This window comes from Gopherus flavomarginatus, chromosome 1 (genome assembly GCF_025201925.1).
Source record: "Gopherus flavomarginatus isolate rGopFla2 chromosome 1, rGopFla2.mat.asm, whole genome shotgun sequence".
In the NCBI taxonomy this organism is placed as follows: Eukaryota; Metazoa; Chordata; order Testudines; family Testudinidae; genus Gopherus; species Gopherus flavomarginatus.
Genome location: NC_066617.1, coordinates 269,539,850 through 269,558,491, shown reverse-complemented (window position 1 = coordinate 269,558,491; position 18,642 = coordinate 269,539,850). Strand labels below are relative to the sequence as shown.

Genomic DNA, 18,642 nt, shown 5'->3' with positions numbered 1-18,642 from the left:
CATTTGTAACTTTAAATCTTGTAATGATTGTTCTTTTAACTGGGTGCTAATCCAGTAGTTTAGTGATAGCTCACTGAAATACTATATTGTGAGTCTTAGTCTGGAACAACACTTGGTCTCTTGTTCCAGGGTTTATGGCAGTGGATCTCAATCTTTCCAGACTACTGCACTCCTTTCAGGAGTCTGATTTGTCTGGAGTATCCGAAGTTTCATCTCACTTAAAAACTACTCGTTTACAAAATCAGACATAAAAATATAGAAGTGTCACAGCCACACTATTACTGAAAAACTGCTTACTTTCTCATTTTACCATATAATTATAAAATAAATTAATCGGAATATAATTATTGTACTTGCATTTCAGTGTATAGTATATAGAACAGTATAAACAAATCATTGTGTGTATGAAATTTTAGTTTTTACTGATTTTGCTAGTGCTTTTTATGGAGCCTGTTGTAAAACTAGGCAACTAGCTAGATGAGTTGATGTATCACCGGAAGACCTCTGCATACTGCCAGGGGTACTTGCATCCCTGGTTGAGAACCACTGGTTTATGGTAATCAGTACAGGATTTCACTGGAGATTTAAAGAAACTCATCTATCTACAAAGGCAAGCTTTAGCCCCCCCAGAGAGACTATGACATAACAATCAGCACAGATTGATTAAACTATTTTAATTTCTTACACAAGTCAGCCTGTAGTGTCTAAGCAGAGACAGAGACACAATACAGCAAAATGTACAGAAAATGGAAGCTGTATGATATTTTTAGCATCGTGGCAGAATTATTACTTTAGGTTAAAAAATATTTGGACACTGCAGGAATGCGTCTTTATTTACAGGGGAGGTGAAACAATTTTCATCAGAATCATGACATATCTGACAAATCATGCTAAACCTTTTTCCATCACACTACATCATAGCCATAACTTAACGGGACTAAAAAAGCTCTTAACATGAAAGCATAAATAACTAGGTTAAGGGCTTGAAAAAATCTATAATCCTTCAAAAAGCTTTGATGGAAATGACCAGATCTGGTTGCATAAGAGAAGCAAGAGTTTTTCACTTGACTTCCAAGGCTCTCCATGCTCTGTGTGGTTAGATGGAGGCAGCTTTTTTCTTTGCTGAACAGACTCTGTGACTTACCTATTCTTAACCCTTTAGTCCTAATAGAGAATTCATTTCCTTGACTGCAGTTACTCTAATATGTCTTACGTCATAGAAAATGTTTGGAGAAGCTTTGCCGCAACAGAATGCACAGTATTACAACTTACTAAAGAAATACATTTGTTCTCTGCATAGGTAGCTGTCAGTTATACTTGCTGTCTGTTACACTGGTGTAAATCTACATACCAGGTAATTGAAAGTAACTTCAGTGGAACTACTCTTAATTTATACAAATGAATCTGAGAATTTGGCCCAAGATCTTTATTTTACTGACCACAAATCCCTTATTTAGATAAAATATAACATGCAAGTTAACGCTAGCACTGTGCTAACACCTGCACTGTGCAGGATGGAGCTTCTGCATGTGGACAGCAGCACAACCAGATGAACACATCACCCCATACCCTGCTTTCTTGTGGAGAAAATAAATAAAAGAAAATAAAAGTAACGCACACACATTGCAGAGCACATTTAAAAAGCAATGGTTACAAATACCGAAAAGGGCACAATATATATTCAGTGCTTTCGATGGCAATAATTTTAAATGATGTTGTGTCTTGGTTATCTTTTTGATGGCAAAATTTCCAATAACTATAATTTATTTCTGATATGCATGTGATGCTTTGTACCTTGGAGGAACACCGTACACCCTCAAACTCATCTTTATAAAATGACTGTGTGGCATCCAATGCAAAGTTTGTCATGTCTGATGTCTTTGGAAGGCTTATGATGCACTGAGCATGGTTATTATAGTGATGTTTTAGTAATTGTTACAGTAATGTTATAGTAATGTTCTAGGTTATAATTTTCTGTATACAGTTAGGAGACTGAAAATGTATCCTCATGGCTTAAAGCAAGCCCAGGCAAAAACTCTCCAAGAAGAGAGAGGCAGTTCACTCCTCATCAGGGCATGTATGGGACAAACCCAGCCCAGCCTCACAGGAACAAAGGATGCTGACCTAGACAGCAACAAAATAATCTGTTGGGCTCTCGAGTGAGTCACCCCCCCTTCCTTTGGTCAGTTTGGAACAACGATGAAGTAATGCTCACCTGACTCTGGCGGGGCGGACAAAGCCAAAAGGGAAGAAATAACATATCAAAGGGAGAGATGTTTGCCATGCTCTTCCTCTCTCTTCCACCTACATCTACAGACACTACCACCACCAAGCAACTGAAGTGCTGATCAAAGGGGAGAACCTGGCTGAAGAGCAACCAGCCAGCCTGTGGTGAGAAGCATCTAAGTTTGTAAGGGCACTGAAAGTATTAAGACCAGCTTAGAATGCGTTTTGCTTTTATTTCATTAGACCAAATCCAACTTATTATGCTTTGACTTATAATCACTTAGAATATATCTCTGTAGTTCATAAATCTGTTTGTTTATTCTACCTGAAGCAGTGCGTTTGGTTTGAAGTGTGTCAGAGACTTTCTTTGGGATAACAAGCCTATACATATCAATTTCTTTGTTAAATTGACAAACTCATATAAGCTTGCAGCATCCAGCAGTCATAACTGGACACTGTAAGATGGAAGTTCCTAGGGTTGTGTCTGGGACCAGAGATATTGTCTAGGGTAATTCGGCTGCACAATCCAAGAAGCAGCTTACATGCCAGAAGCTGTGCATGAACAGCCCAGGAGTGGGGGTTCTCACAGTTGTGCAGGGTAAAGCTGGCTCCCAGAGTCAAGGATTGGAGTGACCTAGCAGATCACCAATCCGGATAACACCAGAGGGGAATGTCACAATGTAATACACTTAAAACCCTGATATTTTAATTGAAACATATAAAATAGAGACTTATAGCAGCAATACATAAAATGGAGACCTATAGAATGTGCTATAGAAAAGCAAAGTGATAAATCTTTTAATCTATGCATAAACATTGTATTGACTGTAATTCCTGATTTGTACTTACATGTTTCCCACAAATTGAGAAGAACCTGAAGACAATTACACATGCACCCATCATATATGTGTATGCATTCTGAAATTTAAACACAAGAGACTTCATATACAGTGTCCTGCAGTGATCTCTCAAATGATCAGTTTTTTCTGCATGAATCTCTCTGTGAATTATACAGTGCAATCAGCATTTTTAAAAAAGTAATATTTCAACAACAAATGCTGAACAATAATAAACTAACAGAAAAAGCTGTGCCACTTCAAAAGCACTAGCCAAACTTCCCAACACAATAAATCAACAAAACCCTCACAGTTCTCTTAGCTGGGCTCTCATTATGTCCAACAGCCTCCCAGTTCTATAAGTCTAGGCAGCTGCTGGCTTGCAGAAACTCCACAGGCCTGCCAAGCTACTCAGCAGCAGGGGGCAAATTGAGGATGCTAGGGACAAAGGGACAGCACACAAGGTAGTTCTGCCCCCACAAAGAGTGCTTGAGATAGACCAGAGGGAAGGCTCTCAATAATGTAGAGAGGTGACAGTCACAACTGAGGATTGTAGATTGAAGCCACCTCTCCTCTCCAGTGATAAGGTGGGAGAGTTCATGTTCCCACAAATGAGGGTGTACACCCCCTCCCTTTTTTAAAAACTTGAGAGGGAGGGTGCAGCTGACCTCTTCCCTGGACAGATAAATCTGCTTCCCTGGACTAAATGTTGTTCTGTAACAAAAATGGATGGACTGGATTCACTGATATGCTTTGCGCTGTTCATCAGTTTAGAACCTCTGCCTTATTTTTTTTTTTACTATAACTCCTACCTGGATTATTCCCTCCAGCCTTTCTTCCTTTCTCACTCCCCAATGAAACTGATCCTGGCAAGATCTTCCAAACCTAGGACACCACATTTCTTCCCTCTCCTCATTCTAATCCCTCCTGAGGACTCACTTCCTCCACAAAACTCACAGACCTATATCAGTCCAATACCTTCTCCACCTCAGCACTATAGGATGTAAGAAAAATCTAGTTCACCAACCCCACAAGTTGTTACTTTCTTCTTGATTCCCAGGGCATCTTGTTTTATTTGGGTCTTATTTTTAGTTTGTAAACACCCTGGGGTTGGCAATTGTCCTTATTTGAATCAGGGACAGCAGTAAAACTCTTGGTGATTAACCAATAAAACCAATAAATGATCATTGGAGTTGCAACTGTTGATCTTACTAGTAAGGCAAAGTGAAGTATCACCCATATAACACCAAGGGAGGTCACTAAAAGGTCATATCGATTTCTTCTGCTTTGCCAGAAGCCAGCAGGTGACATGGCAATAATCTTCATAGTGACCTAGAGAACAATAAAGATAGTCTTGCTAGTGCAAATTCTTAGCAAAAGGTTATTTTTCACTATAAGAACATTTGGTCCCTAAAATGTTTTGGTAGTGTTCTACTTGTAGATTGGTTTTAAATGAGTAGGAGTTTTAATAGTTAAACAAAGGGTTAGTATGAAGGTAGAAAATGATTAAGCTGATGATGCATAACTAAAAAATTACATGTGTGTGTATGGGTGTATGAAGTGACTGAAGTATATATTAATGCCAATTCCGCACAAATTTACTTAAAGGCAAGGTTATAACTGTCTTATATGTCTCATGTATTGCAAATTAATTTAAAAGCAACCTTCTTTTTCCTGTTGCAAAAGTATTTTTTACTTCTGGTGAACTCCATCCATGCTCCACAGCATACATGAGCACAGGAAGCATAAGATTGGAAGAGAAAATAGTGTGGGTCAGTAGATTGCAGTGGGTTTCACAGTGCTCCTAATGAACAGAGACTGAAAGGGCTGACTGTTCTTAGAAACAGGTTTCAGAGTGGTAGCCGTGTTAGTCTGTATGAGCAAAAACAACAAGGAGTCCTTGTGGCACCTTAGAGTCTAACACATTTATTTAGGCATAAGCTTTTCCCCAAATAAATTTTAGTCTCTAAGGTGCCACAAGGACTCCTTGTTGTTTTTTCTTAGAAAGTTAGTGATGCCACAGGCAGGATGTTTAAGAATAGGCTCTGTTTAGAAAAGATAATAGTATTTAGCAGTCATACAAGCCATGTGATCCATGCAGAATGGCTACAGAAGAAGGTTTAGCATTGCACACAGTCAGTTCTTAGCTATGCATATTAATGGCTTGAATGTTACTAAAGCATATCATATAAAAGAAATAATAATTAGACACTAACCTCTCTGGTTTTATATCCAAGCTTTCAATACTAACATTTAACAATATTTGTTAAATTCCCAAAGGCTAAATTGTATTTAAGGTGACACTGGTTTAGGCTCAAATTTGACACACTCTTCACTTGCCTGGTCATACACTTCTGTGGCCACTCATATTGATGTTTGCAATAGGAAGAGTGATTCTTTTCTTACAGAGGTTTGACCTCTCATCAGTGGTCTTTGGACTGGTTCACTGCATTCTTTACCAGAGCTATGCAGTTAGACCTGACCCTACTCAGATTCTGTGTCTACCAGGGTTCAGACTTCGCCATGATTAACCAGGACAGGCACCAAGGACTTGACAGCAAGCTGCATTTATCTGGCTGCTAGGCTTGTGGGGATGTATCTAGAAGGTTGGGGATATGAATGACACAAATGAACTGGAATTTTTGAGTGGACTCAGGAGATGCTTGTGGGCACAAGGGCTCTAAACTTTTCAAGAAGGACCTTGATAAGGGAGTCAAATAGGCATCAAGAGTTTTCTTCAGTTTGGAAACAAAGGAACATTTTATTTTTACCTGTTAACTTTCTAATCCAGGAGAGAAAGCTGCATCTACAGTTTAGATCCTGCCAGTATGCTTTTGTCTAAAAGGTTTTTAATTTATATCCATATCTAGATCACTTTTTCATTAAGATGCAGTCTACTCTGGAGCTTTACAGAATTTTCTCTTTCCTTGTGCAGCACCCTCACTGTTAGTCTGAACTCTCCTCAATGGGCATGATTCTGGACCCCCTGTTGAGGAAGGGCCTTCATTTCCCCACATTGGTTAGTGGCTCTTTTAGCTTCCTTGTCATAAGTTCTGTTTGTGCTAGCATGGTAGAGGGCACTGGAATTAGACTTGTTTGAATCTCATGTACTACAGAAATTTTACCTTGAATCCAACTTTTCCTTTACCCTCTAGATGGCCTGCAGGTAGAATGATTGCCATTAAAGTCAATATTTCTCAATCAGCAGTTACCTCACAGAGGTATCTCAGATACCAACATATTTCCCCATACTTACCACAGCCAGATATTCTTATAGATAAACTAGGAAAGTACAATTTAGATGGGGCTACTATAAGGTGGGTGCATAACTGGCTGGATAACCGTACTCAGAGAGTAGTTGTTAATGGCTCCCAATCCTGCTGGAAAGGTATAACAAGTGGGGTTCCGCAGGGGTCTGTTTTGGGACCGGTTCTGTTCAATATCTTCATCAACGATTTAGATGTTGGCATAGAAAGTACGCTTATTAAGTTTGCGGATGATACCAAACTGGGAGGGATTGCAACTGCTTTGGAGGACAGGGTCAAAATTCAAAATGATCTGGACAAGTTGGAGAAATGGTCTGAGGTAAACAGGATGAAGTTCAATAAAGATAAATGCAAAGTGCTCCACTTAGGAAGGAACAATCAGTTTCACACATACAGAATGGGAAGAGACTGTCTAGGAAGGAGTATGGCAGAAAGAGATCTAGGGGTCATAGTGGACCACAAGCTTAATATGAGTCAACAGTGTGATACTGTTGCAAAAAAAGCAAACATGATTCTGGGATGCATTAACAGGTGTGTTGTAAACAAGACACGAGAAGTCATTCTTCCGCTTTACTCTGCGCTGGTTAGGCCTCAACTGGAGTATTGTGTCCAGTTCTGGGCACCGCATTTCAAGAAAGATGTGGAGAAATTGGAGAGGGTCCAGAGAAGAGCAACAAGAATGATTAAAGGTCTTGAGAACATGACCTATGAAGGAAGGCTGAAGGAATTGGGTTTGTTTAGTTTGGAAAAGAGAAGACTGAGAGGGGACATGATAGCCGTTTTCAGATATCTAAAAGGGTGTCATCAGGAGGAGGGAGAAAACTTGGTCATCTTAGCCTCCAATGATAGAACAAGAAGCAATGGGCTTAAACTGCAGCAAGGGAGATTTAGGTTGGACATTAGGAAAAAGTACCTAACTGTCAGGGTAGTTAAACACTGTAATAGATTGCCTAGGGAAGTTGTGGAATCTCCATCTCTGGAGATATTTAAGAGTAGGTTAGATAAATGTCTATCAGGGATGGTCTAGACAGTATTTGGTCCTGCCATGAGGGCAGGGGACTGGACTCGATGACCTCTCGAGGTCCCTTCCAGTCCTAGAGTCTATGAGTCTGTGAATCTATTATAATGAGAGACTCATAACTTTATGGAGGATTCTGTAGAATGGTAAAAAAAAAACACTACAGAAAGGATATTATGTTCAATTCTATAAATCAGCTAAAATGTAAAGGCTGCTAAGGCTTTACTTTGAGCCTCTTTATTTGATGACTAGCAAAACGGGCCTTTTTAGTTGCCATCTTCTTTCTTAGGCACACAGAGGAGATAAGTTCTCTGATTACTAGCAGGGGCAGCTCCAGGTCCCAGCACGCCAAGTGTGTGCTTGGGGTGGCAAGCCACGGGGGGTGCTCTGCTGATCGTCATGAGGGAGGCAGGCAGGCTGCCTTCAGCGGCTTGCCTGAGGAGGGTCCGCTGGTCCCGCAGCTTCTGAGGACCTCCTGCAGGCGTGCCTGCGGAGGGACCAGAGGACCCTTCACAGGCAAGCCGCCGAAGGCAGCCTGCCTACCGTGCTTGGGGTGGCAAAATGCCTAGAGCTGCCCCTGATTACTACACTGCTTTACTGGCAGATGTTTCCAGACAGAGTTGTTTCTAGATTAGGGATAAAATATTGATACAAATCCATCTACTTTGATTTCCTTTCCCCATAAATCTTGTACACTGAAAATGTCATTTTTGTATGTTGAAACAAAACCCTTTTGAAATGTTTGGAAATTGTTTGTTTTCCCAGGCAGAACAAGAGAGTAGGGATTTCTAAAGCAATCCTTACTCGTTGAATTAAAAACTGGCCATGTATCCTACAAATCAAACCTCTCCATATCTGCTCACTCTTCTAGAGGCACTGACTCCTCTTGGGCAGAGAAGGCATAGGCAACATATGATATATGTAGGACTGCTACAAGGTAGCCACTTCACTGTTTATCCATCATTGCTGGGAAAACCTATCATAGGAGCATAGGAACTGTCAAATTGGATTAGACCAGTGATCCATCTAGTCCACTATCCTGTCTGGGATAGTGGCCAGTACCAGATGTTTCAGAGGAAAGTGCAAAAAATCTTATAGTGGAATTATGGAATAAGTGAACCATAAGGGGAAATTTATTCATAACTCCCATAAATTTGTGATTGGTTTACAATCTTAAAGATGAGGATTTATATCCCTTCTCATTTTTCACCTTATCCAGTATAGCTATCTATGTTATTACCTATATAAATATCTAATTTTTTTCTGAACCCTACTAAGCTCTCAGACTCATTCCTATCATGTTGAAATCAGTTCCACAAGTTAATTATGCTCACAGAGCTGATTTTGGTTGCATGTTTTCCAGGCTGCTAATTAAGGAAAACCAACCACCTTCTTTTCACTGCTTGTACTAAATATTGTCTTTTAAGATGGGAGAAGAGAATCATGATAAAGGAAATTATACACCAATAGTTATGTTTGTCATAGTCTTCCCCCATTATACACCTGTTATATAACCTTTACTTTTCTAAGCTCGTATCTACATAATACCTGTAATTCTGTTGCTTTTGCTTTTTAAATGACCGAGGGAAAGGAGATGGATACACGCACAGAGATGCTTAGAAATATATGTGCTTTCTATGACTAACAGTCCTTTTCCCTTCTGTTTTCTCATGGTGTCATATTTAAACAGACTGAGAATGAAAGGAAGGATCAGACACAAGGTGTATGTTTTAAGCAGGACTTCCCAGGTAGCAAGACCTTGTGCTGGCTCACTGAACAGAACACCCTTTGCAACTCTGCTTTAGAAATTTACTGAAATACCATTCTCACTGCTATATATATCCAGGATGAAATTATCTGTGTTGCAGATACATGGACTGAAAAGGATACACAAGTCAGCATTTTGGGCCTCTAGCCCCACAACAAGTAAAACACCCATTTCTGCAATACATACTCAAGCACTGAGTTGCCCCATGGATATGTAGCCTGAAATTAAAACTTGGACAGTAACCCCAGAACCAAAATAAAATATACAAAACTAGTCTGACTCTGGAGAAACAACTAAATATATTACTGTACCTCTAGGACAAAAATGAAGGTGAAAACAACAGACATGGTTGCTAAAGGAACAGTCACTGGATCTTCGACATCCCACTGAAATGGAACAAAGATAGTAGATCATAAAACAGATATAAAAATCTATTTACTACTTTTTAATTTTTATTTCAGTGTGTATTGTTGCCATAAATTCTGTTTTTACAGTGAACAACACATTCAGGCAGGAATGGCAGGTGGGTGCATCTTTCCTTTTATATGGATTTAGCGTTAAATGAGAAATTAAAAATAGTGGGCCAGATTGTTAATTGGTATAAACTGGTGCAGCTCCAGAGACTTTAATGGAGCTGTACTGATTTACACCAGCTGAGTATCTGGCCCACTGTATTTAGAAATATTATATTTCCAGCAGTTCATTGTTAGCTATGGCCTTATGTACAGTTCACTTTTTTAAAAGGGTAGAGCTCATTCGTTCCACCACTGTTACAAGACGCAATAAGAAACAAAAATACCTTCACTGAAAGCAAGACAGACTGGGCCAGAACAAGCACAGCAATGGTCCTCTTAAAAAACGGATGCTGCGTTATATCATACATTTTGGCTCTAAAGCCATCATTATCTGAAAAAGGAGTTAAACAAGAAGAATTAAATTGCACACAGTGGTATTTTTTTTTCTCCCTGTTTCTTGACATATTTTTCTTGTTTGTTAATGGTAACCTAATCCCTGCCTGGTTTTGAAATTCATTTCTAAGTTTCTGCTACAGTTTCACATATCAAATAGTGCTTCTGAACATGTAATTTCAAATACTGAACACCAATGTTGCATGAAGGCTTTGGTAGGGGTAAAGCAAGTGCATCATTCAATTGCTGTCAACATAATACATTCAATTCATATAATTAACAGGCAAGTGCAAATATATTTCATTTAAAATTCATTTTTTCATTAAGGCTTATCCTAAAACCATTGAAGCACAACCTTTTTTGGGTTGATTTTAATAGCCTTATGCAGAGATCTGTAGTTGGGGCCTGTTTCCACATTAACTTATGCACAACCTCCTAGTGGCCTAACGATTACAATTTTAATTTGAATCTTAGACTCCTGGGGAATTATGAACACTAGGGCTCAACATGAATAACATCAGAATATCTTTTATACCCGGACGAGGTGGGAGATGAAGAGGTTGAGCTATCTTCAGTCTGCTCTTTAGATCTTCCCACCGTCTCTGATCTACAGTCAGTAAAGCTGTACCCTTAACACGGAAAAACAAGAAGCTTTTGTCATATAAAATCTTAAACATTTAAATGTTGTGCATATGAAAACAACAGCTTGCCTCAGGGCTTGAAATAAACTTACATTCCCAAACTCTCCTTGAATAACATAGTATTTGGGTAAAAGGGTCAGAGCATCAGCCCCGCACTCAAGAAGATTTCCAAATGCACTAGCTGTGAGTTTCTGGGACTCAGCAAGCTCAGTTGTTGCTCTTTGTATCAGCAGCCCAGTGGGGGTAGGGAAATCTACAGGAGGTCTTCCATTTGACTGAACACCATTTGGTGGGGAGCACTGTTTTAAACAGCGGTCGATTCTGTCTGGACTTTGCTGTAAAAAACCCTGCAGCAAGGTATTAGCTTTTCAGCACTGCTTTAGCTTATCAGGGAACCAGCCTTCTACAAAAGCACTACAGACACACTTCCTATGCTTGTAGTATAATTTAAATAAAATAAACATATGCTATGCTACAACATTTTCCATAAAGCATAAGATATGCAGATATGACTTCAGGGTAGGTAGTAATAAAGACCACACACACAAGCATTTTGATAGCATAGTACAAACTACACTATTTAAAATTATCTTAAAACATAATAAGGTCCTTACAACATCAGAGAGCTATAAAATCTCATACTAAGGGTTTGGAGCTGGAAAAGCAACAGAGAACTTTTAAAGGCAAATGTCCCAGATTGCTCTCCAAGACAAATAGAAACTTTGCCCAGTATGCACTTAACCATACAAAGCTGTGTGAGCAGTGGTACCATCCTCATGGTGTGTCTTGGAATGTCTAGACGTGGAACAGTGAGTCAAACAAACAGGTGGCTGTCCTACTAATAAGATCAGAAAAGCTCCCTCTGAGGTGGACATAATCTCTTTATGGAATTGTGTCCCGAAGATATGCCCTGGGAAGATACACCCTAAAATGTTATACAGTTAAAGAGACTGATTATTATAACACGTATTAATTTTACTGTTAGGCCAAAAATCATACAACACAGGAAATATTAAATTTAAAGGGATTACATAATAAAAAGATTAATAAAAACTAGTGAATTATTGGAGAGACTTCATTACAGAAAAAATAAAAAGGTAGTAAAATAAAGACAAAAGCTTAGTGAAATTTAAAAACAACCATGTCACAGACTCTAGATCTGTGTCTCAGGAGCTTTCCACCTCACCACCATTTTTGTCAAGTGAGGAACTCAAAGAACAGTTCTCTTTGTTCATTGCTTATGGATTAAATTGAGACCATGCCTAAATTCGTACTACAGTACACCTGCAGCTGCTCACTTCATTTCTGAATTTGGTCCTATATCTCTCTTCAGGTAATATGATCCAAAGGCAATAATGAGGTTGCTTCTTGAATTGCAACTTACTTATAATAGCAACAGCACATCTTATTATCTCATATTGCACAATTTGTCATATGATGTTTAGAGCTAACAAAGTATGAAACTATTCCCATGTGAGATACAATAACTGAATTGTTACCTTATTTTCATTGAAATTAGCAATGACAACCCCAACAAAAAGGGTCAATCCAATCATGCAGCCCAGGAACACAAAGACATGAATATAGATTCCATGGATCTGCACATACAAAAAATATGATTATTCATCAAAATAAATTCAACAGCTTTTGAAGCGTTAACAGGATTTGATATGCTTGCTTACCGGCCCCACGCGATGAATAATGACATCTCTGACTTCCACCCAGCCTTTTAATGAAAGAACTTCAAATAGTGCCAACATGGCATTTCCCACATTGTCAAAATTAAAATTGCGAGGATTTGCCCTGAAATAATAGTAAAGGAATGAGTGCATTTTAACTATCTTCTGACAAGATGGATCTTAGGCATCTTACTGTGGCCCCTCTAAGTCAAAGAATACAACCTCATGCTATACAAAGGAGCTAATCATATAAAGAAGCACAGTTTTTATTTATGTTATTACTCAACTTTTCTTTCCATATCTGCTTAGTTTTTCTTCATATTCTATGTCAGTCTGAGACTGTAAACTCCTTTGTTACAGTGACTGTGGTATTGTCTAAATCTCTACAAAATATCATGCAAAGTTCTGAATAATAATACTTTGAAAACTAAAAAATTACATATACTCCACTTAATTGTTAAATCTTTACAATCTAATATTTATTTATAAGCTGAGCTACTGTAAAAATGATAAAGCTTATGACATGGCACTGTATTTTAGAGTGTTTCTGACAATACATTGCCAAAAGTTTGTGATCGTGAACAAAACAGTTCGGATGGCACTGGCAGAAACAAATCTATGTCATAGAACCCCGCTAATGTAGGTCAGGGAACAGAATTTTCAAAAGTGCCTATGTGATTTAGGCTCCTAGTTTAATCAGTAGGTACTTCTGCAAATTATCATTCATAATATCAGATTTTGCTAGCCAAAAGACAAATGTTAACGAGAGGAAACCACTGGTTTTCTCAGCCTTCAAACATAACATTCTTTGTGTTAGCCAGGATTCCAAAGGAAGAAACTCCATTTGAAAATTAAAGAATCCACTAGAGGTTAGTTTTTTAAAGAGCTGTGCATCCCCAATCAGAGACAGATTTTCTGAAAAGTTCAGCCTCAGGTACCATTCAGACACCAAAATAAGTAGCTAGATTTCCAGTTTCCCTACCAGCGTGACTTTCTGGAAAATCTTGCCACTAAGGCTATGTCTACAATATGAGTGTGATTCCCCTGCTTGTGTACACATACTCGCGGTAGCTCGAAGAGAGTTGGTGTGAGTATAAATAGTACTATAGCTGTGGTAGCACAGGCAGTGGCAGCAGAGGCATAGCTTAGCTGTGCTTAGCACAAACCATGTCTCCATTGTCACTGCCCATGCTACTGCAGCTACACTACTGTTTATACTCATGCTAGCACTCATTGAGCTACCATGGGTATCTGCACACAAGTCGGGAGTCACGCCCCTAGCTTGCAATATGGACATAGCTCCCACTGTGACTCAGGTACTGGGCTCTTGAAAATCTGGTCCTACAAGGCTAACAACTGGTACTCATCTCCTTGAGTAATAAATTTTCTGCAGTGACAAAAAATTCTCCAAACTTCATAGTTTTGCTGATTAAGATCTTTTTAATTATTTCTGGATCAAGATGAAGTGGATTGAATTTGCTTACTCACAGGAATTCTGCCTTCAGAATTTATCTGAAGCATACGGAAGCGGAAAGAGTTCTGCAGATGCAGATGCAGCTTCACTGACTGTTCAAAGCACAGTGTATTATTTCATTAGCGTAGGATGGCTCTGAATCTTCCCCTGCTACCACATTCTTTTACCCCCCCATTAAAATAATTTTAGCCATTTTGCTGAATTTGCAAAAAATGAAACAACCTCCTTTCAAAATATAAGCAATTAAAGACAAGTTTAACACATTTTAGGTGTTAGGAAATCTTAAATTGACACTGTCAGAATATAAATCATAGACTTATTGTTGCCGTTAAATCATTGTTACATTTGAGATACCACAATTAGGGCTGTCAATTAATTGCCGTTAATTCACATGATTAACTAAAAAAAATGAATCACAGTTTTAATCAAACTGTTAAACAATAGGATACCAACTGAAATTTATTAAATATTTGTGGATGTTTTTCTATATTTTCAAATATATTGATTTCAATAACTTACACAGATTATAAAATGTATAGTGCTCACTTTATATTATTATTTTTTATTACAAATATTTGCAATGTAAAAATGATAGAGTATTTTTCAATTCACCTCATATAAGTACTGTAGTGCAATCTCTTTATAATGAAAGTGCAACTTACAAATGTAGATTTTTTTGTTGTTGTTACATAAAAAACTCAAAAACAAAACAATGTAAAACTTTAGAGCCTACAAATCCACTCAGTCCTACCTCTTGTTCAGCCAATCGCTAAGACAAACAAGTTTGTTTACATTTACGGGAGATCATACTGTCCATTTCTTATTTACAATGTCACCAGAAAGTGAGAGCAGGTGTTCTCATGGGACTTTTGTAGCAGGCATTGCAAGGTATTTACATGCTAGATATGCTAAGCATTCTTATTCATGTTTCGGCCACCATTCTAGAGGACATGCTTCCATGCTTGTTAAAAAAATAATTAGTTAATTAAATTTGTGACTTAACTCCAGTGGGGAGAATCGTATGTCTCCTGCTTTGTTTTACCCGCATTCTGCCATATATTTCGTGTTACAGCAGTCTTGCATGATGACCCAGCACATATTGTTCATTTTAAGAACACTTTCACTGCAGATTTGACAAAATACAAAGAAAGAATGAATGTGAGATTTCTAAAGATGGCTGCAGTGCCTTCCAAAATTTGAGAGGGACGAAGTGTGGAGCATGCTTTCAGAAGTCTTAAAAGAGCAACACTTCAATGCAGAAACTACAGACCCTGAACCACCAAAAAAGAAAATTAACCTTCTGCTGGTGGCATCTGATTCAGATGATGAAAATGAACATGCGTTGGTCTGCATTGCTTTGGATTGCTACCTAGCAGAACCTGTCATCAGCATGGACGCATGTCCTCTGGAATGGTGGTTGAAGCATGAAGGGACATATGAATCTTTACAGCATCTGTGACGCCAGTTACAATAGTGCCATGTTCTCACTTTCAGGTGACATTGTAAACAAGAAGCAGATAGCATTATCTCCTGCAAATGTAAACAAACTTGTTTGTCTGAGTGACTGGCTGAACAAGAAATAGGACTGAGTGGGACTTGTAGGCTTTTAAGTTTTACAATATTTTATTTTTGAATGCATTTTTTTTACATAATTCTACATTTGTAAGTTCAACTTTTGTGATAAAGAAATTACACTACAGTACTTGTACTAGATGAACTGAAAAATACTATTCCTTTTGTTTTTACAGTGCAAATATTTGCAATCAAAAATAAATATAAAGTGAGCACTGCTGTCATAAACAGATAGCTAAGGGTTAATGTTCTTTTACCTGTAAAGGGTTAACACAGGGAACCAAACACCTGACCAGAGGACCAATCAGGAAACAAGACATTTTCAAATCTGGGTGGAGGGAAGTTTTGGGTGTGAGTCCTTTGTTCTTGGTCTGTTCTTTTCTCGGCTCTGAGAGTGACCACAGGAATCTCCAGGCTTTCTAATCTTCTGTTTCCAAGTTGTAAGTACAAGGATAGTAAGACAATAGGTTTATATTGGTTTTTTTTGTATTTATTTGTAGTTGCTGGAGTCTATTCTTTTTGGATAAGGCTGTTTATTCATTTTCTTTAAAGCAATTGACCCTGTATATTGTCACCTTAATACAGAGACCATTTTATGTCCTTTTTCTTTCTTTTTATATAAAGCTTTCTTTTTTAGACCTGTTGGAGTTTTTCTTTAGTGGGGACTCCAGGGAACTGAGTCTGCAGTTCACCAGAGAATTGGTGGGAGGAAGAAGTCAGGGGGAAAATCTCTTTGTGTTAGATTTACTAAGCCTGACTTTGCATACCCTCTGGGTGAGGGGGGAGAGAGATTAGATCTCTCGGTACTTGTGTTTCAAGGACTTGAAGCAGGGAGTATCCTAGGGTCCCTAGGGCGGGGAAATCTGGGAGGAGGTAAAGAGGGTGGAATCCCTTTGTTTAGATTCACAGAGCTTGAATCTGTATATCTCTCCAAGAACCCAGAGAGGGAACACCTGGAGGGGAGGAGGGGGAAGGGAAATGGTTTATTCCCCTTTGTTGTGAGACTCAAGGAATCTGAGCCTGGGGGTCCCCCAAGGAAGGTTTTGGGGAGACCACAGTGAGCTAGGCACTGTATAATTCCTGGCTGGTGGCAACGATACCAGGTCCAAGCTGGTAACTAAGCTTGGAGGTTTTCATGCTAACACCCATATTTTGGACGCTAAGGTCCAGATCTGGGAAGAAATGTTATGACAACTGCACACTTTGTATTCTCTGTTATAATTCTAATCAATATATTTGAACATGTAAAAAGCATTCAAAATATTTAAAATGGTATTCTATTATTGTTTAACAGTGTGATTAATCATGCAATTAATCATGATTAATTTTTTTAATCACGAGATTAATCACGATTAATTTTCTTAATCGCTTCACAGCCCTAACCACAACATTTTCCTGTGTGTAAAATAGGAAATATTAGATGTGTACAGTAATAGGCAGCATGTTTGCCTTTCCTGCACTTCCCTCAGGCTGGTAGGGAAACTAGATTGGTCTGTTTGTCACCAGTTTTATTTGCTACTTTCAGTACTACAATGCTGCAATGTTTGGGTCCTGCAACAGATTAACAACTAACTATCTGAAGAAAGACTGGCCAAGTTACAGCTACTCACCAGACTCGTGGCACCCAAAATCCAGGCTTTTTCTCTCCAGGTCTTAGCTTTAAATTCAGATTTTTTGAAACACTTACATTTATTCTGAAGATGCCATGACAATCTTCCTATAGTAAAATAAAGCACACTGAGTGAAATATAGACCTACAGAGAGGTGAGGACACTGTACAACACAAACAGCACAATAAATAAGGCATCTTGAAACAGTGTAAATGGAACAAAAGGGTTATTTTTAGGTACTGGATTAATAGCATTTGGGAACAGAACTTTCTCATATGCAGGGAAGATATAGCATGAGCAGTGACAATGTAGAATCTCCATTCTGCACTTCAAGGCCCCCTTCCAGACTGAGAGGGCTAGTAAATCTGCAATTTCATTCAGCTATTGGCCTCTTTTCTGAGAGTGTTGCAGTGTTTGTGATGCTTGACTCCTCCCCACTGCAAATGGAATGATGCTACTAATCTGCTTCACACAGGCCATGTAACACTGGCTGGTACTTTTTGTCACCATCAACCTAGCCTGGATTTTAACTGGTGACCGAGGATTGCTAGGTGTCACAGCCCATTTCCAGTCCCTTGTGCTGTCCAGTCCTTCATGTCATGAATTTGGTATCTTTCTCATGTCTTCCTCAAATGCCTGGCACTCTCATTCCTTTTGCACTACGTAACAACCTTCTCTTCATTCAAACCACTTCTTACAACACCCTTCTTCAGTGACTCTCCTTTCAATTCTTACAATCATAATCTCCCAAAGAAAGCAGTGTGTTTTGTAAAAGAAAGCAGGAAAAAGACATGGAAGAGAGGGTTACTCACCCTGTGCAGTAACTTAGGTTCTTTGAAATGTGTGTCCCTATGGGTGCTCCACCGTAGGTGCAGTAGTGTCCCTGTGCTTGGGATCAGAGATCTTTGGAAGCAGTGCCAGCTGGGCCGCACAAGCACTCCTCCTCATCCCATGCTGTGAGCAGTGGCTATATTGCACTGTGTGGTTCACCACCCTCAGTTCCTTCTCTACCACAGAGACTACGTTTGAACTCTGAAGTGGAGGAAAGGAGGGAAGGTAGTGAAGCACCCATAGGGACACGCATCTTGAAGAATCTCAGTTACTCCGAGGGAGGTTGAAGTGAATGGCAATATACAAAAACCTGTAGGAGAGCACTTCAACCTCCCTGGCCACACTATAGCAGACCTTAAGGTGGCCATCCTGCAGCAAAAAAACTTCAGGACCAGACTTCAAAGAGAAACTGCTGAGCTTCAGTTCCTCTGCAAATTTGACACCATCAGCTCAGGATTGAACAAAGACTGTGAATGGCTTGCCAATTACAGAACCAGTTTCTCCTCTCTTGGTTTTCACACCTCAACTGCTAGAACAGGGCCTCATCCTCCCTGATTGAACTGACCTCGTTATCTCTAGCTTGCTTGCTAGCATATATATACCTGCCCCTGGAAATTTCCACTACATGCATCTGAGGAAGTGGGTATTCACCCACGAAAGCTCATGCTCCAAAAAGTCTGTTAGTCTATAAGGTGCCACAGGATTCTTTGCCGCTTTTACAGATCCAGACTAACACGGCTACCTCTCTGATGTTTGCAGAGTGGTGCCGCCACCACTTCCAGGACTTTGGAAAATTCTCTGGGTGCCATAGAG

The 18,642-nt window shown here is 39.1% G+C and overlaps 1 protein-coding gene across 1 annotated transcript in view; it reads right to left on the bottom strand.

Moving 5' to 3' along the window:
• The window catches only part of NALCN (sodium leak channel, non-selective), a 343,201-nt gene that overhangs the window by 18,425 nt on the left and 306,134 nt on the right, over window positions 1–18,642 (bottom strand). Inside the window, exons 26-33 of the mRNA XM_050937548.1 lie at window positions 16,999–17,105; window positions 12,346–12,466; window positions 12,163–12,261; window positions 10,558–10,651; window positions 9,914–10,020; window positions 9,426–9,500; window positions 4,275–4,394; window positions 3,076–3,144 (exon numbers count right to left, since the gene is read on the bottom strand). Of these exons, the coding sequence (XP_050793505.1) occupies window positions 3,076–3,144; window positions 4,275–4,394; window positions 9,426–9,500; window positions 9,914–10,020; window positions 10,558–10,651; window positions 12,163–12,261; window positions 12,346–12,466; window positions 16,999–17,105 (792 nt within the window). The remainder of the gene's footprint in view (window positions 1–3,075; window positions 3,145–4,274; window positions 4,395–9,425; window positions 9,501–9,913; window positions 10,021–10,557; window positions 10,652–12,162; window positions 12,262–12,345; window positions 12,467–16,998; window positions 17,106–18,642) is intronic.